Below are 23,257 nucleotides of genomic sequence, written 5' to 3'. Positions count from 1 at the left end.
CAGGACACTGGCTGGGTTTGTGTATCAGGGCACTGGTTGGGTCTGTGTATCAGGACACTGGTTTGGTCTGTGTATCAGGACACTGGTTGGGTCTGTGTATCTGGGCACTGGGTGGGCCTGTGTATCCGGGCACTGGTTGGGTCTGTGTGTCAGGGCACTGGCTGGGTCTGTGTATTAGCACTGGCTGGGTCTGTGTAACAGGCACTGGCTGGGTCTGTGTATCCGGGCACTGGTTGGGTCTGCGTATCTGGGCTCTGGCTGGGTCTGTGTATCAGGGCACTGGTTGGATCTGTGTATCAGGGCATTGGCTGGGTCTGTGTATCAGGGCACTGGCTAGGTCTGTGTATCAGGGCACTGGTTGGGTCTGTTTATCAGGGCACTGGTTGGGTCTGTGTATCAGGGCATTGGCTGGGTCTGTGTATCAGGGCACTAGCTGGGTCTGTGTATCAGGGCACTGGTTGGGTCTGTTTATCAGGGCACTGGTTGTGTCTGTGTATCAGGGCATTGGCTGGGTCTGTGTATCAGGGCACTAGCTGGGTCTGTGTATCAGGGCACTGGCTGGGTCTGTGTATCAGGGCACTGGTTGTGTCTGTGTATCCGGGCACTGGTTGGGTCTGTGTGTCAGGGCACTGGGTGTGTCTGTGCATCAGGGCACTGGTTGGGTCTGTGTATCAGCACTGGCTGGGTCTGTGTATCAGCACTGGCTGGGTCTGTGTATCAGGACACTGGCTGTGTCTGTGTATCAGGGCACTGGCTGGGTCTGTGTATCCGGGCACTGGTTGGATCTGTGTATCAGTGCGCTGGGTGAGTCTGTGTATCAGGGCACTGGCTGGGTCTGTGTATCTGGGCACTGGGTGGGTCTGTGTATCAGGGCACTGGCTGGGTCTGTGTATCTGGGCACTGGGTGGGTCTGTGTATCCTGGCACTGGTTGGGTATGTGTATCAGGGCACTGGCTGGGTCTGTGTATCAGGGCACTGGCTGGGTCTGTGTATCAGGGCACTGGCTGGTTCTGCGTATCAGGGCACTGGTTGGGTCTGTGTATCCGGACACTGGCTGGGTCTGTGTATCAGGGCACTGGTTGGGTCTTTGTTCCAGGGCACTGGCTGGGTCTTTGTCTCAGCACTTGCTGGATCTGTGTGTCAGGACACATGGCTGTGTCTGCGTATGAGGGCACTGGTTGGGTCTGTGTATCAGTGCACTGGTTGTGTCTGTGTATCTGGGCACTGGGTGGGTCTGTGTATCAGGGCACTGGTTGGGTCTGTGTATCAGGACACTGGCTGGGTCTCTGTATCTGGGCACTGTTTGGGTCTGTGTATCAGGACACTGTTTGGGTCTGTGTATCTGGGCACTGGGTGGGCCTGTGTATCTGGGCACTGGTTGGGTCTGTGTATCAGGGCACTGGTTGGGTCTGTGTATTAGGGCACTGGGTGGGTCTGTGTATCTGGGCACTGGTTGGGTCTGTATCAGGACACTGGTTGGGTCTGTGTATCTGGGCACTGGCTGGGCCTGTGTATCCGGGCACTGGTTGGGTCTGTGTATCAGGGCACTGGCTGGTTCTGTGTATTAGCACTGGCTGGGTCTGTGTAACAGGGCACTGGCTGGGTGTGTGTATCAGGGCACTGGTTGCGTCTGCGTATCCGGGCACTGGTTGGGTCTGCGTATCTGGGCACTGGCTGGGTCTGTGTATCAGGGCACTGGTTGGGTCTGTGTATTAGGGCATTGGCTGGGTCTGTGTTTCAGGGCACTGGCTGGGTCTGTGTATCAGGGCACTGGCTGGGTCTGTTTATCAGGGCACTGTTTGTGTCTGTGTATCAGGGCACTGGCTGGGTCTGTGTATCAGGGCACTGGTTGAGTCTGTGTATCACGGCACTGGCTTGGTCTGTGTATCAGCACTGGCTGGGCCTTTGTATCAGCACTGGCTGGGTCTGTGTGTCAGGACACTGGCTGGGTCTGTGTATCCGGGCACTGGTTGGGTCTGTGTATCAGGGCACTGGCTGGGTCTGTGTATCCGTGTCCTGGTTGGATCTGTGTATCAGGGTACTGGGTGAGTCTGTGTATCAGGACACTGGCTGGGTCTGTGTATCAGGGCACTGAATGGGTCTGTGTATCAGGTCACTGGCTGGGTCTGTGTCTCAGGGCACTGGCTGCATCTGTGACTCAGGGCACTGGCTGGGTCTGTGTATCAGGGCACTGGCTGGATCTGTGTATCAGGGCACTGGCTGGATCTGTGTATCAGGGCACTGGCTGGATCTGTGTATCAGGGCACTGGCTGGGTCTGTGTATCAGGGCACTGGCTGGGTCTGTGTATCGGGGCACTGGTTGGTTTTGTGTATTAGGACACTGGTTGGGTCTGTGTATTAGGGCACTGAGTGGGTCTGTGTATCTGTGCACTGGCTGGGTCTGTGTATCAGGGCACTGGCTGGGTCTGTGTATCAGCACTGGTTGGGGACAGTTTAATTGCAGCTTCAATCGCTTGGCTTTAATCGTGTTATTTGAATATGTTTATCTCTGTTGGAGGTGGGAAACAGTCGGGAAACTTTTCATCTGCAACAGGTTTTACTCAGAGAGCTGTTGCTGATCATAGAATTTACAGTGCAGAAGGAGGCCATTCAGCCCATTGAGTCTGCACCGGCCCTTGGAAAGAGCCCAGGCTTTCACCCTATCACCGTAACCCAATAACTCCACCTAAAAATAAGGGGCAATTTAGCCTGGCCAATCCACCTAACCTGCACATCTTTGGACTGTGGGATTAAACCGGAGCGCCCAGAGGAAACCCACGCACACACGGGGAGAACGTGCAAACGCCACATGGACAGTCACCTGGGACCCTGAAGCTGTGAGGCAGCAGTGCTAACCACTGTGCCACCTAATGGATGTAAAGTTTGAATTTATTTCCTCTTGCTTCAAGTTTGAGATTGAAAAATTGGAAAATCCAGTGTTGAGGTTTTTTGAAATGCCAGAAATTATGTTTTCTCTATGTTTAATTGTAGACTTGATTCAGTACATGTGCTAATGAAATTGTCTCTCTGATTATCCAGGTCGCCAGCAGAGGGAAGGGTGATTGGTGCAACGTTGTCCATTTCGAGATTGATAAAAGCAAACTGCATTTTGAATTACTGGAGGTACATTTGCTTGCTGAGTTTTACAGCTCTTTTTGCTGGTCGATACACGGGCCAGGGTTTTGAGTTTATGTTCAGACCCCCATTGTCAGGTCAAATTGGAGTCATGACTCCTCACTGTGTGGGAAACAGTCACCATGCAGTGATTTTTCTTTAATTGGTCAGTTATTGTCCACAGCATACTTTGGCTTGCTGTCCAGTTAGGCTTTTGAATCTGGAAGGCCAATAGCAGGCCCTCCAGTTCGGAAGTACATAGAACATAGAACAAACAGTACAGAAGGAGGCCATTCGGCCCATTGAATCTGCATCGACCTACTTAAGCCCTCACCTCCACCCTATCCCCATAACCCAATAACCCCTCCTAACCTTTTTGGTCACTAAGGCCAATTTATCTTGGCCAATCCACCTAACCTGCAAGTCTTTGGACTGTGGGAGGAAACCGGAGCACCCGGAGGAAACCCACGCAGACACGGGGAGAACGTCCAGACTCCGCACAGACAGTGACACAGCAGGGAATTGAACCTGGGATCCTGCCGTTGTGAAGCCACCGTGCTAATCACTTGTGCTACCGTGCTGCCCCCACTTGTGCTACCATGCCACTGTGCTGCCAGTGGATGAAGCCAGTGCTTCAGGTAAGGGAGAGAGATGGTGGCGCATTCTCTCCAACTTTTGAAAGTTTTCAATTGAACAATAGTCTCTGAAACTGAGCTGCTGTTGTGGCAGGGGCATTTCGCCCAACGTGCTGCCAAAGCTGTGAACAGATGGGAGGAGAGGACCTCAAATCCCACAACACTGGCCCCTTATGTACTGCCAGCCAACAGTGGAAATTTTTTGCATTGTCTGCCTCTATGCTCACTACCATCTTGGGGAAAAATTCAGAACAAGATGTTCGTTCATTTAGATGCAGCTGAGAAATCTGATTATTAACTGCAGTGCAATCTTCATTTTTAAGAAGAAATTGAAGATAGTCCATGGACTAACTATCTCCATTGAAATAAATGATCCCAGATCTTGCAATTTTATATTTACTGAATTCAAAGAATTAATTGAAGTAAGAATGTTCCATAGTTTAATTGCTCAGTGTAATTCTACCTCACGATCCGGATAACAGGTTATCTGGTGATGGTATTAAAGACCGTCCCAATGGGGCCCAGCGGGGAAATGCTCCTTGCAATGTGATGTTGACACAAGGCTGTTCTCTGGAGAGAGCTTTTAGCCACTAGCTAGAAAAATGTTAGGAGTTACATTCATCTTGAAGATTCCAGTCCCCGATGTGAGTGCATGTGTGAGTATGACTGTGTGTATGCCTGTGTGTCTTTGTGTGGGTGTATGTGTGACTGTGTGTTTGTGCGATTGTGTGAATGTGCGCATGAGTGTATCTCTGTGTGAGTGTGTGTGTGAGGTCGTGAGTGTCTGAGTGATTGTGTGACTGTGTGAATGTGAGTGTGGATGTGAGTGTGAATGTGAGTGTCTGAGTGATTGGGTGAGATTCTCCGCAAATGCGGAGAGTCGTAAAGGCTGCCGTGAAACTGGCCGTGTTTCACGGCAGCCTTCACGCCCGTTCCCGGGACCCAATTCTCCCCCCCCCCCCCCCCCCCCCCCCATCGGGGCTAGGAGCGGGACCCCGGGAATCACGGCGTCGCGGCCTTAACGGCCGTCGTTAAGGCCGCACGCCAAGGTGACGCGCGGCTGGCGTCTGTATGACGTCAGCCGTGCGTGCGCAGGTGACGTCATCACGCCATTGACGCGCGGTTCCGCATTTCTCCACCGCCGCCCGACAAGATGTGGCGGCTTGATCTTGTCAGACGGCGGAGGGGAAATAGTGCGTCCCTTTTGGACGCAGGCCCGACGATCGGTGGACACCGATCGCGGGCCTGTCCCCTCCTGAGCACAACGGTGGTGCTCCCGCGCCAAATCGGCCTCTGGATGCCCCAAACGGGCATCCAGCGCCCGTTTCTACGATGGCAGCAAGCAGGTGAGTTTGCTGCCGTGAAAAAACGGGCATAAAGGCCCGGCCGCTCGGCCCATCGGCCGGGGAGAATCGCCGCTCGTCGTAAAAAATGCGATTCGTGACGTGGGTCGGGCGTGGTGGGGGGGGGGGGGGGGGAGAATAGCGGGAGGGGGCAAAAAATGTCGGGAGGCCCTCCCGCTATTCTCCCAACCGGCGTGGGCAGCGGAGAATCGCGCCCATTGTGTGACTATGTGTGAATGTGAGTGTGGATGTGAGTGTGGATGTGAGTGTGGGTGTGAGTGTGGATGTGTGTGTGTGTATGTGAGTGTGGATGTGAGTGCCTGAGTGATTGTGTGACTATGTGTGAATGTGAGTGTGGATGTGAGTGTGGATGTGAGTGTGAATGTGAGTGTGGATGTGAGTGTGAATGTGAGTGTGAATGTGAGTGTGAATGTGAGTGTGGATGTGAGTGTGGGTGTGAGTGTGAATGTGAGTGTGGATGTGTGTGTGTGTATGTGAGTGTGGATGTGAGTGTCTGAGTGATTGTGTGACTGTGTGTGAATGTGAGTGTGGATGTGAGTGTGGGTGTGAGTGTGAATGTGAGTGTGGATGTGAGTGTCTGAGTGATTGTGTGACTGTGTGTGAATGTGAGTGTGGATGTGAGTTTTTGTGCATATGGGCATTTGCATTTTTCTTTCTCTTGATTTGGCCGTGTATATAATTTGACCAGATATTCACAGTGGACAATTATATATTTCAACAGCTTATTCTCACTGTATTCTGTTTGTTTAGGATCGGTGTGAAGCCAGTGACATAACCTCTGGTATTTATCCACGCATTTCCCAATGGGACCAAGGGAAATCTCCAAACTTGAAACCAAAGGAAAACATTTTCAGGCACAGAGTGTTCAGAGAGCCAAACTTTGACCCACGCCCAGGTAAGCCAGACCTAGCTGTGAACTTAGGCTTTTCACAGTAACTTCATTGCAGTATTAATGTAAGCTTACTTAGATCATAGAATTTATAATGTTCATAATGTCTATCAATTCCCAGACTAAATGTAAATAGAACATAGAACACTACAGCGCAGTACGGGCCCTTCGGCCCTCGATGTTGCGCCGACCTGTGAAACCATCTGAAGCCTATCTGACCTACACTATTCCATTTTCATCCTTATGTCTATCCAGTGACCACTTAAATGCCCTTAAATTTGGCGAGTCTACTACTGTTGCAGGCAGGGCGTTCCACACCCCCTACTACTCTCTGAGTAAAGAAATTGCCTCTGACATCTGTCCTATATCTACCACCCCGCAATTTAAAGCTATGTCCCCTCGTGTTGGTCATCACCATCCGAGGAAAAAGACTCTCACTGTCCACCCTCTCGAACCCTCTGACTATCTTATATGTCTCTATTAAGTCACCTCTCAGCCTTCTCCTCTCTAACGAAAACAACCTCAAGTCCCTGAGCCTTTCCTCGTAAGACCTTCCCTCCATACCAGGCAACATCCTAGTAAATCTCCTCTGAATCCTTTCCAAAGCTTCCACATCCTTCCTATAATGTGGTGCCCAGAAGTGCACGCAGTACTCCAGGTGCGGCCGCACCAGAGTTTTGTACAGCTGCAGCATGACCTCGTGGCTCCGAAACTCAATCCCCCTACTGATAAAGGCTAGCACACCATATGCCTTCTTAACAGCCCTATTAACCTGGGTGGCAACTTTCAGGGATTTATGTACCTGGATGCCGATATCTCTCTGTTCATCTACACTACCAAGAATCTTGCCATTAGCCCAGTACTCTGGATTCCTGTTACTCCTTCCAAAGTGATCCCCTTCACACTTTTCCGCATTAAACTCCATCTGCCACCTCTCAGCCCAGCTCTGCAGCTTATCTATGCCCCTCTGTAACCTATAACATCCTTCAGCACTATCCACAACTCCACCGACCTTCGTGTCATCTGCAAATTTACTAACCCATCCTTCTACACCCTCTTCCAGGTCATTTATAAAAATGACAAACAGCAATGGCCCCAAAACAGATCCTTGCGGTACACCACTAGTAACTGAAATCCAGGATGAACATTTGCCATCAACCACCATCCTGTCTTCTTTCAGCTAGCCAATTACTGATCCAAACCGCTAAATCACCTTCAATCCCATACTTCCGTATTTTCTGCAATAGCCTACCGTGGGGAACCTTATCAAACGCATTACTGAAATCCATATACACCACATCAACCGCTTTTCCCTCATCCACCTGTTTGGTCACCTTCTCAAATGGTGTCAAATGTTTAATTTCCCACTTAAATTCTGTTTACTGCAATTGTCTCTTTCACTCACAACATTTTGTCTGTTCTTCCCTTGCATTCCCCTGAATAATACCTTTGTCTCCCTTCTCTCAAACTGTGTACTTCAGACAGTCTTTATGTCCCAATTCCCTGGTTATCTGGACTTTATCTAGTTATTTGGGAAGTCTGCATCTTTGCAGCTCCTTTGTCCTGTCCAGCGTCTCCTGGCAGAGTTGAGAGAAGTTCACTTCCTGATGTCCTTCAACTACAAACAAATTTAGCTCAAAACTTAAGTTCAAAAGCCTTCCTACCTTACAAAGACTCAAGTTGCAAAGCAACAACTGCTACTTCTGCCAGCCTCTATTTACTCTTCATGCCGTAGCTCTCTCTAAACACAATTGAAAAGGAAACAAGCCACGTACATTCAAACACCTTTTTCCAGCATGAATTTAATAGGTTTTAACTTTCCTTTCACAGAACCATTAAAATAAACCCGCTGTTTTTCTTTTTTTATTCATTTACGGGATGTAAGGGTTGCTGGTTAGGCCAGCATTTATTACCCATATCTAGTTGCCCTTTAGAAGGTGGGGGTGAATTGCCTCCTTGAACCACTGTAGTCCCTGAGGTGTAGGTCCACCCAGTGTGCTGTTAGGGAGGGAGTTCCAGGATTTTGCCCCAGCGACAGTGAAGGAACGGCGATATATTTCCAAGTCAGGGTGGGGAGTGACTTGGAGGGGAACCTCTAGGTGGTGGGATTTCCGGGTATCTGCTGCTATTGTCCTTCTAGATGGTAGTAGTCGTGGGTTTTGAAGGTGCTGCCGATGGAATCTTGGTGAGTTCCTGCAGTGCATCTTGTAGATCAGGGGTGGGCAAACTTTTCCGTGCAAGGGCCACATTCAGAAATTCACAATTTTAAAGGGCCGCATAGTATATTAAGTAAAATAATTAATATTTTAAATAGCCAAAATAAAAGGTCTTTAAAGAAAAAAAAGCACATTTATTTGAAAAACAAAGTAACTCAGTAAGTAACAGAACAATGTCAATGCGAATGATGCATCTGACTGCAGTCATTTACCAATTTGTTGAAATCAGGTGTCAAGTTGCTTGTGCTGATCCTTAACACTGACAGAAGCACAGCCTAGCCGAATCAACGATAAAAATGCGCTTAGTGGGGTGGATGAGTGGGGCTGCCTTATTGGTCGGTTTAGTTGGGTGTGCGACCAATAGGAGTCCAGGTTACAAACAATAATAAGGCTTATTGTTTGTAACCTGGACTCCTATTGGTCGCACACCCAACTAAACCGACCAATGAGACAGCCCCACTCATCCACCCAACTACGCGCGTTTTTATGCGGCCCGCCAATGAGGTGCCCGGAATCATAACCGGCATTTTTGAAAAGCCGCCGGGGAAAAGCCACTGAAGTAAATGCGCTTATTGAATAAGCGCATTTACTTCAGCGGCTTTTCCGCGGCGGCTTTTCAAAAATGCCGGTTATGATTCCGGGCACCTCATTGGCGGGCCGCATAAAAACCTTTGTCGGGCCGCATGCGGCCCGTGGGCCGTAGTTTGCCCACCCCTGCTTTATATCAACCATCCTCTCTTTTTGGATTTGGTGGGTGGTTTTACAGCCAGTTACAGTCCCTGTCACTAACCTCCCCACTTGTCTGGCTGGATACTGACAGCGAAACACGCTGGTTTGCCTGCATTAATCACTGGGCTCTTTTGCAGTCAACTAGGGCTGGAGTAGGTAGACCTTCAGATCAGAGGCAGGATAGCTATCCACTGAGCCAGCCTCACTCCCTCCGTTACTCATGGTAGCTTTGCTGCAATTATTTCTACCACCCATCAGTATCATGCTCATATGTTGAGAAAAGGCATGCTTTTGTTGAGAGTGCTTTCTCTTTTGCATGCAGGTTTTTTTGAACTGGACCCATCGATAGATGAGGAGGAAGAAGAGGAGGATGAGGAGGATGTGGAAGAAGTTAAAGAAGATATCCATGATATTTTGCAGTTGTTTCGAATTGTCCAACAACCTGATCCTGCCCGTGAAATTCTGCTTTCTCGCTTGGCATCTGGGGCGGATGTCCGTCAAGGCATTCAGTGCATCCATGAGATTCTCCGGAACCAACCACAGCCGAAGTTTACCTACCAGCCGCCAGTAAGCTTGGACATGAGGCTGTACACAAAATCCTACGGCTGTGTGAGCCTGGCGCCGTTCATGGCGATTCAGAAAGCCTATGGAGACAGGGAGAAGGCAGTGAAGCAGCAGCTGCTGGCAGAGCGGACCCTCAGGCTGAAAGCAGCCGAAGACCATTCGAGGAGCAACCATCACAGACAGGCCCTCAAGAAAAGCCTCGAACCTTTGCGAAAGTATAAAGAGGAGAAGGTCCATGCGGCGCAGGTCCTGCAGCAACAGAAACTCGACGAAGCAGAGTCACTGACGTTAGTTCGCCACAACAGCTATCTGTTCCTCACTGAGAAGAGCCGCCGAGAATCTGAGCACGAATTAGCCAAGAAATTCAGCTGCAGCTACACCATGTTGTCAGAAGCCTCGCTGAAGCATCAGATCAGGGAACAGGCTGAAAATATCCGACAGCAGAAACTCGACTCATCCCAGGGCATCAGGAGGAAGGCGAAGCAACTAAAGCAAGAAATAACAGACTTCATGATGCACAAGTGAGTTCACAGCTATGATCTTCCCAATTCACTGAAAAAGTGGTCGCCTTGACACAAATTGTCAAGTATTTCCAGCTTGCTTTCAAATCTAAAAAAAACAAGTATATGCTCAATGTCAAAATGTTCAAATATGTTATGTAAATTTGCTAGGTTGTGTAGGAATGGTGATTTAAGGACTGCAGCCATACACTGGTGAGAACTCCCATGCTACCAACACGTCGCTCCCTGTGTGCAGGTCATGGCAATATTTACATGAATTCACAGTTTACACCTTCCCCGTTTTAGTTGGGACAATCCGTACTCTCATGCAGAGAATAATGTTGAATGCAGTACAGAATAATGAATGTTTAAGTTGCACCGTATGAGCTTGGGCCACATAACCTGGCACAAAGCCCAATCCTGTCCCTCCCCCCTCCCGTTTACACAAAACAGCACATATATACACCTAAGACAGTAAGTACATAGTCCTTGAGCTTGAGGTTTAGTCTGCCCGGCAACCCTGAGAGTGTAATTATGTTCGTTGGTTGTGCTTGTGATGCACCTGCGTTATTGTCCACATGGTGGACAGCAGCAGGCGTACCTGGGGTATGCACTGTGGCTGCATTGGCAACAGGAGGGAGCTCCATCTCCGCTGGTGCAGGGGATGTAGGTTGTGGACGTGATGTGTCAACCCCTGTCGCAGCTAGCGATGCCAGTTCGGGTACTGTAACAGACGACGGCGGTTCCTGACATATGGGCACTATCTGAGGTGACCATGTAACTGTTTGGTCAGGGCGGGGGGGAAGGTTGGGGGTGAGATGAATATGGCAGTGGGCCACTGCCAGTTTTTCATAGCCGTGTGTGGTTTGTATTCAGTCTGACCCGGCTCCAGAGTGCAGGGTCTGCGGGTGGTAAGGTCAGAATATCTTTTCCTTCTTTGTTGCCACTTCATGAGGGCTTCGCTCACATTGGCTTCCACTTTGGGCTGCAAAAAGGCTTTGCAGACAGGGATCATGGTTCTGGTGCATCTGGAGATTCTCAGTGCTGGCCAGGACCGGCTTTCCCTTGGCAGATTGCGCACACTAATTGCTGCAGCATTGAAATCTGCGTTGTCATGGAGGCATTCTTCGAGGAGATGCTTTGCTGAATGTGCTGGCCGCTCCACCAAACAATTCAAGTGTGGAACTCGAGATCTGCGTGTTGTATGTTCAAAGTCCCATGTGTGTGCAAAGCCTTTGAACTCCCTGGAGGCAAACTGCCATGTGTTGTCTGGCATTATTGTCAGGGTCCTTCCTGTTTATTTCCTTATTTCCGCTTCCTTTTATTTTGCCGTTATCATTTTTGATCCATGGATAATTAATGAACATGTATCTTAAAGTCATGCAGCAGAGAGGAGTGATTAATTCAGAAGTTACAGGAGAGAACACTCTGCTCGTCTCTGCTGGTTTGAACAGGAAACCTCAGGCACCAGAGAGTGATGGGTTGGGACTCGGTTCAATTGATTGGCTGGTGGCCAATGAATTTGGTCAAATGGCCGTACTCTACCCAGTAACAGGTGGTGATTGATGATTGGATCCTATCCCAGTGGAATGATTTCAGTTCCCAAGGAGTTCAGTTTGACTCCTGGAAGCACAGGGGCACGGACTGACTCTCTCTCCTCTGTGTTTTCACCAGAAAGGCTGTAAATGCTTTGAATCTATAGTAAAAAACCTTGAACTGCAAGCACAGTTTGAAGAGGAGTAAGGTGCTGGAAACAACCACCTGAAACAAAGACTCTTTTTTCCTTTTACTTTTGATTTTCAGGCCTCTCCTCCCCCCTGTTCTTGTCTGTCTTGTGTGTGTGTGTGTGTAGCAGGTGGGGGCAAGTTAAAGTGGGGAATTATGAATGAATTAATAGTTAACCAGTTGTATTTATAATAACATAAGAACATAAGAACTAGGAGCAGGAGTAGGCCATCTGGCCCCTCGAGCCTGCTCCGCCATTCAATGAGATCATGGCTGATCTTTTGTGGACTCAGCTCCACTTTCCGGCCCGAACACCATAACCCTTAATCCCTTTATTCTTCAAAAAACTATCTATCTTTACCTTAAAAACATTTAATGAAGGAGCCTCAACTGCTTCACTGGGCAAGGAATTCCATAGATTCACAACCCTTTGGGTGAAGAAGTTCCTCCTAAACTCAGTCCTAAATCTACTTCCCCTTATTTTGAGGCTATGAAAATGAAATGAAATGAAAATCGCTTATTGTCACGAGTAGGCTTCAAATGAAGTTACTGTGAAAAGCCCCTTGTCGCCACATTCCGGCGCCTGTTCGGGGAGGCTGTTACGGGAATCGAACCGTGCTGCTGGCTTTCCTTGGTCTGCTTTCAAAGCCAGCGATTTAGCCCTGTGAGCTAAACAGTCCCCTAGTTCTGCTTTCACCCGCCAGTGGAAACAACCTGCCCGCATCTATCCTATCTATTCCCTTCATAATTTTAAATGTTTCCATAAGATCCCCCTGATGGAACCATCAATTCTACGGACACGTGCTTGTAGAATTAGAATAGAGGTTTTAATATACTTACAACAGAGCCAGCCTGTTCGCTGTTGAACTTTCGATGAATGGGCGGCTGGCTCTGTGGCACGGATCTTTATACAGCAGCTCCAGGGGGAGGAATTCTGGGCGGAGCCAAGGGGGGAGTCCAGTACAAACTCTCGAGTACTCCCAGAGCTACTCCCCCTGGTGGTCAGGTAGTGCAACTGTACTTACAATATCGGTACGTATATACAATGGGAACAGAGTGACATTGGTAACTTATAACACCGTGTGAATCTCATTCACCCCCTGTGAAAAAACTCATGTCCGGCGGGGGTGGTGGCTCACAGAGTTAGTCTGTCCGGTAGACAAATTGTTCGTTGCGATCTGCGGAGCACCGGGGTTGCAGCCTCTTGCGGTGGCTGGGTGGGTGTTGAGAGATGGGGTACGATGGCAGACTCCGGGGCGGGTCTCATCCAAACTTCATACACCTCTGGCTCGACCGGAGACTGGGGGCGCTGGGGGCGGGCTGGGGCTGGCGCGTGGAACAGGTGGGGCGAGCTTGCGGGATCGGGGGCGCGAGGGGGCGGCAGCATAGGGAACGGTGTAAGGGGTTCCTCAGTGGGGGTGGGGGGGCTGGATCCAGCGGGTGCCAGGTCCCAAAGGGATACTGTGTCCTGGCGACCGTCCGGGAATTCCACGAATGCGTACTGTGGGTTGGAATGGAGGAGGCGCACCTTTTCAATAAGGGGGTCGGTTTTGTGCGTCCTGACGTGCTTCCTCAGGAGAACCGGGCCTGGTGTCCTCAGCCACGCCGGAAGTGAGACCCCCATGGTAGCGCCCCTAGAACACCGTGTGAATCTCATTCACCACAACCCCCTCATCCTTCTAAATTCCAACGAGTACAGTCCCAGTCTACTCAACCTCTCCTCATAATCCAACACCCTCCAGTGCCAGTACGTCCTTTCTCAAGTAAGGAGACCAAAATTGAACACAATACTCCAGGTGTGGCCTCACTAACACCTTATACAATTGCAACATAACCTCCCTAGTCTTAAACTCCATCCCTCTAGCAATGAAGGACAAAATTCCATTTGCCTTCTTAATCACCTGTTGCACCTGTCAACCAACTTTCTGTGACTCATGCACTAGCACACCCAGGTCTCTCTGCACCGCGGCATGCTTTAATATTTTATCGTTTAAATGATAATCCCGTTTGCTGTTATTCCTACCAAAATGGATAACCTCACATTTGTCAACATTGTATTCCATCTGCCAGACCCTAGCCCATTCACTTAACCTATCCAAATCCCTTTGCAGACTTCCAGTATCCCCTGCACTTTTCACTTTACCACTTTAGAGTCGTCTGCTGCATATTTCATTACAGTTCTTGTTATTAATAAAAAGTAAATAGTGTTTACATTTACAAACCTAGTGACTGTAATTATTGGGCAGCCAAGGGCCAAAGACTTTGGGTATTTTTCTAAGAATTATTGGTTACCTCACTTATGTTGCGACTCTGGGTCAAGTGGAATTGACCGCGCACTAGCTCAGGGTGTTGTAACATAATTTGTGGGCTTGGGTCCATGTTCATATAGTTTTAACTTAATCAGAGATACCAGGGGCGGCATTCTCCCCTACCCGGCGTGACGGAGGGTGCCGGCATAGGGGAGTGGCGCCAACCACTCAGGGGTCGCGCCTCCCCAAAGGTGGGGAATTCTCCCCACCTTTGGGGGCCAGCCCCGCGCCGGAGCAGTTGGAACCAGAAGACCGGCGCAAAAAACCGGCGCCCCCGGCAGCGGGGCTGGCCGAAAGGCTTTCGCCAGTCCGCGCATGCTCTGGCAGTGACGTCAGCGGCAGCTGGCCGCTGACGTCACTGCCGGCGCATGCGCGATGTGGGGTTCTCTTCCGCTTCCGCCATGGCGAAGGCCGTGGCGGCCGCGGAAGAAACTAGTGCAGCCAGAGCACTGGCCCGGAGTCTGAGCGGGGGGCCCCGATCGTGGGCCAGGCCACCGTGGGGGCACCCCCCCCAGGGTTCGATCGCCCCCCGCCGCCCCCAGGACCCCGGGGGCCTGCTCGCGCCGCTGAGCCCGCCGTTCCAGAGGTGGTTTAAACCTCGGCGGCGGGAGAGGCCTCCCAGCGGTGGGACTTCGGCCCATCCGGGCCGGAGAATCACCGCAGGGGCCTCTCCGATCGGCGGGGCGAGATTCCTGCTCCCGCCACTTCCCGGGTGGCGGAGAATCTCTGCCACGGCGGGGCGGGATTTTTGGCGCCCCCAGGCGATTCTCCGACCCTGCTGGGGGTCAGAGAATTTCGCCCCAGGTTTTAGTGATATAACAGGATGGCTCTAGAAGCTGCTAAGACTTTTCTTCAGGGGGACGACCTGCCTGTGGTTTATTTAAAGGAGCTTCGAAAAGATAAGCTAGTCAAATTGGCAGGAGAATTAGAGGTACCAACTAGAACTAGGAAGGTGGAGATAACTGACGCCATTCCTCAACATTTAAATTTGAAAGAGGTGCTCGAAACACAGGAGAGCCCACGAGGAAAGATAGCATCAAAGATATTTACTGGCGGGGTTAATGAGCTGGCGAAAATTCGGCTGCAGTTCGAGCATGAAAGGATATTAAAAAGAATAGAAATAGAAATGGAGATGAAACAAAAAGAAATGAAATGGAGATGGAAATGAGGAGGTTGGAATTAGAGAGAAAAGAGACAGCAAAAGAGAGGAAAAAGCAAAAGAGAGAATTCCAGATTAAAACACTGGAAATCAGAAGGAAGCTTAATCTTAAAATGAACCCAGGTGTGAGATGTTAAAATTTAGATAGGCTCTCGAAAAATTCAAAAAGGAGGGAGACACTCTTTTTAGCGCTTTTGAGAAAATAGCAACCCAAATGGAGAGAAAAGTGGACATTACCCAGGCAGATTAAACTGACGGAGCGGGCACAGGGAGTTTATGCTGCCCTGTCAGAGCTGGTGTCTAAGAATTCTGACAATACAAAAGGCTATTGTGAATCTATATAAATTGGTTCTCGAAGCATATAAGACAAAAGTTTTGGAATTTAAAGAGACAGATGTATGCTAAATTCCAAATGGTTAAGCAGAACAATTTTAATAGGTGGGTACGAGCATAGGGAGTAGCAACTACCCATGATGCTCTGAAAAAAGTTATTCTCTGAATTCACATCATTCTATAATAAGGACCCGTGTTAGAATCACTACAGTGCAGAAGGAGGCCATTGGGCCCATTGCGTCTGCACAGACCCTCTGAATGAGGACCCTACATAGGTCCAATACCCTGCCATATCCCTGTAAGCTAACTAGCATTGACCAATCCACCTAACCTGCACATCTTTGAAGAAGTAATTATGGCTGATGATTGTGAACTAATCCATAAATTTAAACCTTTCTTCCATCACTCCCATAAGGATAGGAAGTGGGAGAGTGAAAGGAAGGCAGTCAGTTAAGGTAAGGAATGGATAGCCGGGAATCCTCCGGGATCTCCTCTTGAGAACAGGAAGGAAGGTCCTGAGGGTGAAGGTGAGAATCAAAAGCCTAGGTGTTACCATTGTAACAAGGTGGGACACGTTCGTTCAGCATGTTGGAAGTTGCAAGGAAAGCAAGGGACTTGTGGGAGTTTCATAAGGAGGATTCCGAAAAGGGACCCAAAGTGGAGAATAGTGCAGGACAGACTGTAGCTTAACTGGACTTTGGAGACCTGAGGTAAACACTGCTGTGGGAGCAAGTGTGATTAATGAGGTTGAGGAAGTTGAGGAGACATATGCAAGGTTTTTGTCTAAGGGGCCGATCACCCTATTTTCATCACTTGTGGTGACCAAACCCATAAATATTTTATGGGACACAGGTGCTACTCAAATCTTACTGAAAAATGATTTGGTTTTCCCTCCAGAGAGTTCAGTGAAAGCTAAGGTATTAGTGAATGGGATAGGTGGAGCTTATATCCCAGTCCCATTGTATGAAATACAATTGGAGTGTGATTTGCCAGATCCAGTAATTGTCAGAGTGGTAAGGAATTCCCAGTGGACGGAGTAGACTTACTTTTGGGGAATAGTTTGGCAGGAGTGAAAGCTGTAGCTTGATCCATGGAGAGTCCGAAGGAAGTACTGCAAATAGCACATGAGATACCAACGGTACAGCATGTGGGAATTAGGGAACTCATTGGGCATTAAATGACTCAAAGAAAGAAATATTGAAAAGCATTGATCACATTTCAAATGACAATGGTAGTGAATCTGATTCTGCTGACTAAATTATCTCTACAGGAATGATTCCTCACAGGTATATATCAAAGATAAAATCTAGCAGGACTTCCGGTGGCGACGATGTCCGAGTGAGCCGCACATTCGGCGGGCTCTCACTCCGGCAGGCGTTTAGGGGCTGATTCCCCGCGATAACGGGACCACGGAGCTGAAGGAAGGCGGCAGCGAAAGTGCTAAGGAGCGGGCTGCGGCACATGGAACAGCGGGAGTCCAGGAGTCAGAAGAAGAGAGAGAAAAAGGGACAGAGACAAGGAGCTGTAGAAACTTACCTGGAACTTGAGATGGCGGACACACGGACCCCGGACTCAGCAATCCAGCAGGCGCTGGATAACATGCTCCAGGTAATGAAATCCAGTTTTGAAGCGCTGAAGCGGGATAGCTTGGACCCAATCCAGAAAGCGGTGGATCAGCTGAACCAGAGGCTGGATGCGCAAGATGTTAAAGTTAAGGAGCTGGGAGAGGCGGTGGAGGAGCAGGCGGATGCGCAGACAGTTGCGGCGCTAGAAGTTGGCGGGCTGAAGGAGTGGCAGAGAAGACTGCTGGACAGAGTGGAGGAGCTGGAGAATAGAGTCCGCAGGAACAACCTGAGGATGGTTGGCCTCCCGGAGGGGGCTGAGGGAGCTGATGCCACAGCATTTGTAGCAGACCTATTGATGCAGCTGATGGGGGCCGAAGCCTTTCCGCGACCGCCGGAGCTGGAGGGGGCATACAGAGTGCAGGCAAGGCAGGGGCGGCCGGGCGGACCCCCCGCCCACCCGATGGTGATTAGGTTCCACAGGTTCGTGGACAAGGAGCGGGTGCTGCGGTGGGAAAAGAGCGCCAGGAGCAGCACGTGGAACAACAGTGACCTCCGCATTTACCAGGACCTAAGCCCTCCTGGGTGGCTCGGCGGCGAGCAGCCTTTAAGAATATCAAGGAGGTGCTATTCAAGAAGCACGTGAAGTTTGGTCTGCTGTTCCCGGCTCGTTTATGGGTCACGCACCAGGGTCAACACCACTACTTCTCCGAGCCTGAAGAAGCGATGGACTTTGCGAGGGATCAGGGGCTGGTCCCAAAAAGAGGCCCCACGGGTGCGAATTAGGGCCTGAGGACTACCATAGAAAGGTACGCCGAATGGGCCTGGACTGCTGTTCAATGGTTTGCTGGGTCAAAGGTGCCAAGCGGAATATTTGGGACTCTTTCCTCTGTTCATGGACATTGGTTTGGGTTTTTTTTGTTTTTGTTTTTCTCTTATGTTTTTGTTTTTTCCTCTTTTTTCTGTTTTTTCCTTTTCGGGCGGATTTTTACTTTTTGTGCGGCTCGCGGAGGACACTGGAGCCGGCACGGTAACGAAGGGGGGGGCGGTCAGCAAAGGGGGCCAAGGACGTGGGTTGGGGGGTTTTGTTTTGTTGATGTCCATGCCTTCCTGTGCTACTGAGTTTGCTCCAGTGGGGAGGAGGACGGGGAAACAATGGGAATGAGACAGGAGGGCGCCGGAGTGATGAGTCACCGGGCTAGCAGATTGGCTAGTTAAGGGAGTCAGGTAGGGGGGGGGGGGGAAGAGATCACAGCCAGTGGATGGCAGGGGTGGGGATATCGGGTGATGTTAGTGGGGGTGGGGGGTTGTTCTGCTGACGTGGGAGGGACTTGAAATAGGCACTGGGAAGGAGGTCGAGGGTGGAGGCAGCCAACGAGCGGGCCAGGAATGGCGCGACGCACAGGCCGGCCCGAGAAAGGCTATGGCTGACCAGCGTGGGGCGGGGGGGGGGTTGTGCCCCCGACCAAGCTGATCACCTGGAACGTCAGGGGACTGAATGGGCCGGTTAAGAGGGCACGGGTGTTCGCGCACTTGCGGGCTCTGAGGGCGGACGTAATTATGTTGCAGGAGACACATCTGAAAGTGTCTGACCAGACCAGGCTAAGGAAGGGCTGGATTAGCCAGATCTTCCACTCGGACTTGAACTAGAAGTCCAGGGGGGTGGCAATTATGATCAACAAGCGGGTGCAATTTGAGGCGGAGGGCATATCCGCAGACAGGTGGGGCAGATACCTGATGGTACGGGGCAGACTGAAGGGGAGAAGAGTGGTGCTGGTGAATATATATGCCCCGAACTGGGATGACGTGGACTTCATTAAAAGAGTGCTGGGGAAGATGCCGGACCTGGACTCTCGCAGGCTAATAATGGGAGGGGACTTTAACATGGTCCTTGACCCGACTTTGGATCGGTCGTGTCCCAGAACGGGTAGACTCTCAGCAATGGCAAGGGAGCTGAAAGGGTTTATGGAGCAAATGGGGGCAGTGGACCCCTGGAGAGCCAGACAGCCGACAGGAAGAGGCTACTCGTTTTACTCGCACGTCCATAAAGTATATTCTAGGATAGATTTCTTTGTACTAAGCAGAGATTGTATAGGGGAGGTAAAGAACACGGAATATTTGGCAATTACTATCTCAGACCATGCCCCGCACTGGGTAGACCTGCAGACCGGGGGGATGAACTACCAACGCCAGCAATGGAGGCTAGACGTGGGACTGCTGTCGGAGGAGGGGTCTGTGAGAGGCTTCGGAGATGTATGCAAAATTACCTGCAGGTGAATGACACGGGGGAGGTCTCAGCGGCGACCCTGTGGGAGGCGCTAAAGGCAATAGTGCGGGGGGAGCTGATTTCAATTGGGGCCCACAGAGCCAAGGCAGAGAGGGCAGAGATGGATAGATTGGTCAGAGAAATGGTTTGGATAGATGAAGAGCACGTGGAGTCCCCAGGGGAGGTTTTACTCAGGGAGAGGCAGAGACTACAGGCGGAACTGGGGGCACTATCCACGAGTAGGGCAGTGGAACAGCTTAGGAAGGCGAGGGGCATGGTGTCCGAGCATGGGGAAAAGGCTAGCAGACTGTTAGCGCAGCAACTCAGGAAGAGGGAGGCGGCTAGGGAAATCAGTGCCCTGATACACAGACCCACCCAGTGCCCAGATACACAGACCCAACCAGTGCCCTGATACACAGACCCAACCAGTGCCCAGATATACAGACCCAACCAGTGCCCTCATACGCAGACCCAGCCAGAGTCCTGAGACACAGACCCAGCCAGTGCTGAGACACAGACCCAGCCAGTGCCCTGAAACAAAGACCCAACCAGTGCCCTGATACACAGACCCAGCCAGTGCCCTGATACACAGACCCAGCCAGTGCCCTGATACACAGACCCAACCAGTGCCCTGATACACAGACCGAGCCAGTGCCCTGATACACAGACCCAACCAGTGCCCGGATACACAGACACAGCCAGTGCCCTGATACACAGACCCAGCCAGTGCAAATACACAGACCCACCCAGTGCCCAGATACACAGACCCAAACAGTGCCCTGATACACAGACCCAAACAAAAAGAAAAAAAAGAAAAAATCGCTTATTGTCACGAGTAGGCTTCAATGAAGTTACTGTGAAAAGCCTCTAGTCGCCACATTCCGACGCCTGTCCGGGGAGGCTGGTATGGGAATCGAACCGTGCTGCTGGCCTGCTTGGTCTGCTTTAAAAGCCAGCGATTTAGCCGAGTGAGCTAAACCAGCTAAACCAGATGGATGGGGAGGGGCGCAAAGTGGAGGGCCCGGCAGGATTGAATAAGGTATTCCGGGACTTCTATCGCAAGCTGTATACTTCGGAGCCGCCGGAAGAACCGGAGGAGATGAAAAGGTTTCTGGACGGGTTAACATTCCCAACAGTAGGTGGGGGGCGAGTGGATGAGCTGGGGGCCCCGATTAGAGTGGAGGAGGTATTGGGAGGCCTAAAGGCCATGCAGTCGGGGAAAGCCCCGGGGCCGGATGGATACCCAGTAGTGTTCTATAGGAAGTTCTCTGAGCTGGTGGGCCCGGTCTTGGCGAGGGTTTTCAATGAGGCAAGGGACAGAGGGACCCTGCCGCCGACAATGTCGCAAGCCACTATATCACTGATATTGAAGCGGGGTAAAGACCCGGAGGTGTGCGGGTCCTACAGGCCAATCTCCCTGATTAATGTTGACGCCAAGCTCCTGGCAAAGGTACTGGCGGTTAGAATGGAGGACTGCGTACCGGAGGTGATTGGGGAGGACCAAACTGGGTTCGTGAAAGGTAGACAGCTGGCGGCCAACCTGAGAAGATTACTTAATGTGATAATGATGCCCCCGGCGGGCAGGGAGGTGGAGGTAGTGGTGGCGATGGACGCCGAGAAGGCCTTTGACGGGTGGAGTGGGTCTATCTATGGGAGGTGCTCGGACGGTTTGGGTTCGGGGAGGGATTGGTGGACTGGATCAAATTATTATCTCAGGCCCCAAAGGCCAGCGTCAGGACCAACAGAGAAGTGTCGGAGTACTTTAGGTTGTACCGAGGGACCAGGCAGGGCTGCCCGCTCTCCCCGCTGCTGTTTGCGCTGGCCATAGAGCCGCTGGCGATGGCGCTGAGAGCCGCAGAGGGTTGGAAGGGGATGGTGAGGGGCGGGGTTGAACACAGGGTTTCTCTTTATGCAGACGACCTGCTCCTGTACGTGTCGGACCCAGTGGCCGGGATGGGAAGTATACTGGGAATGTTGAGGAAGTTCGGCCAGTTTTCAGGATACAAATTAAATACGGCCAAGAGTGAAATGTTTGTGGTACAGGCAAGGGGCCAGGAGAACAGATTGAGAGGGCTACCGTTTAAGCTGGTTGAGGAAAATTTCCGGTATTTGGGAATCCAGGTGGCGCGAGACTGGGGCAGGCTGCACAAGTTAAATTTGGCCAGGGTGGTGGAGCAAATGAAGGGAGAGTTTCGGAGATGGGATGCACTCCCGCTGTCGCTGGCAGGGAGGATGCAGACTGTAAAGATGACAATCCTCCCTAGATTTCTGTTTGTTTTTCAGTGCTTCCCGATCTTTGTCCCACAGTCCTTCTTCAAAAGAATTAACAGGATGATCATGAGCTTTGTCTGGGCGGGAAAATCCCCGTGGGTGAAGAAGGCGATGCTGGAGAGGAACCGCAGCGAGGGAGGTCTGGCTTTGCCGAGTCTGATTAATTATTACTGGGCGGCCAACATCGCTATGATAAGGAAGTGGATGGTGGGTACGGGGTCTATCTGGAAGCGGGTGGAGGCGGCTTCGTGCAGGAGCTCCAGCCTAGCAGCCCTGGTCACGACTCCTCTACCGCTGCCGCCGGCCAGGTACTCCACCAGCCCGGTAGTGGTGGCGACCCTGCGGATATGGGGCCAGTGGAGGAGGCATGTAGGGGAGACGGGGGCGTCGGTTTGGGCGCCAATCTGCGACAACCATCGGTTTGCCCCGGGAGTATGGATGGGGAGTTTCGAGCATGGCGACGGCGGGGGTGGGAAGGGGGGCGATATGTTCCTGGAAGGGAGCTTTGCGAGTTTGAGGAGTTTGGAGGAGGAATTTGAGCTGGTAAGGGGAAATAATTTTAGGTACCTACAGTTGCGGAACTTTGTCCGTAGACAGGTCCCATCTTTCCCACGCCTCCCGCCAATGGGGATCCAAGACAGAATAGTCTCTAGGGGGGAAGAAGTGGAGGGTAGAATCTCTGATATTTATAAGGTGCTCATGAGGGAGGAAGGGTCCCAGGCGGAGGAATTGAAACTTAAATGGGAGGAGGAGCTAGGCGGGGAAATGGAGGACGGGCTGTGGGCAGAGGCCCTGAGTAGGGTAAATTCGACCGCGACATGTGCCAGGCTCGGGCTGATTCAACTTAAGGTCGTTCACCGGGCCCACATGACGGTGGCTCGGATGAGCAAATTCTTTGGGACAGAGGACAAATGCGCTAGGTGCGCGGGAGGACCAGCGAACCACGTTCACATGTTTTGGGCATGCCCTAAGCTTAGGGGGTACTGGGAGGGATTTGCGGGCGTCTTGTCCCGGGTGCTAAAAACAAGGGTGGCGATGGGTCCAGGGGTGGCAAATTTTGGGGTTTCAGAAGACCCGGGAGTCCAGGGGGAGAAAGAGGCCGATGTTTTGGCCTTTGCTTCCCTGATAGCGCAGCAACGAATACTATTGGCGTGGAGGGACTCAAAGCCCCCGAAGACTGAGTTGTGGCTTGCGGACATGTCGAGTTTCCTGGGTATGGAAAAAATTAAGTTCGCCTTGAGGGCCTTGCGGAAGAATGAGCGTCAGCAGGGTGGGGGGGTAATAATAGAGTAGAGTAGGAGGGATAAAATGGCGGGTAGTACCGGTGGGAGAGGAGCGGGCTTGTGCAGTATGTTACGATTGAAGTCTCTATAAAATTGTTTATTTAAAAAAAAAGATAAAATCTAGCAGAGAACCAGATTCTGAGAACTCCAAACCTGAAGGTGATTAATAGGAGTCTGAATCTAACAGTAATAACAGTGATGGAGAGTCAGACAAGAGTTCTGAATCCGATTGCGGTTCTGATTATGGAGTAATGATAAGTGGGGCAAGTGGGTCTGGAATTGACCACACACCATCCCAGTGTGTCCTAACATTATCCTTTGTGGAATTCCGTGTACAA

The 23,257-nt window shown here is 51.0% G+C and overlaps 1 protein-coding gene across 3 annotated transcripts in view; it reads left to right on the top strand.

Annotated features, from left to right (window-relative positions):
• LOC119964303 (leucine-rich repeat and IQ domain-containing protein 3-like) overlaps positions 1 to 23,257 on the top strand; it is an 87,940-nt gene that overhangs the window by 51,668 nt on the left and 13,015 nt on the right. For all 3 annotated transcript variants that reach the window (XM_038793588.1, XM_038793587.1, XM_038793586.1), the window contains 3 exons: positions 3,040 to 3,123; positions 5,864 to 6,008; positions 9,270 to 10,032. In XM_038793588.1, the coding sequence (XP_038649516.1) occupies positions 3,040 to 3,123; positions 5,864 to 6,008; positions 9,270 to 10,032 (992 nt within the window). The remainder of the gene's footprint in view (positions 1 to 3,039; positions 3,124 to 5,863; positions 6,009 to 9,269; positions 10,033 to 23,257) is intronic.

Source organism: Scyliorhinus canicula, chromosome 4, assembly GCF_902713615.1.
Source record: "Scyliorhinus canicula chromosome 4, sScyCan1.1, whole genome shotgun sequence".
NCBI classification, from domain to species: Eukaryota; Metazoa; Chordata; class Chondrichthyes; order Carcharhiniformes; family Scyliorhinidae; genus Scyliorhinus; species Scyliorhinus canicula.
Note: the sequence above shows the minus strand (reverse complement) of the source record. Positions and strands in the feature narration are given on the sequence as shown.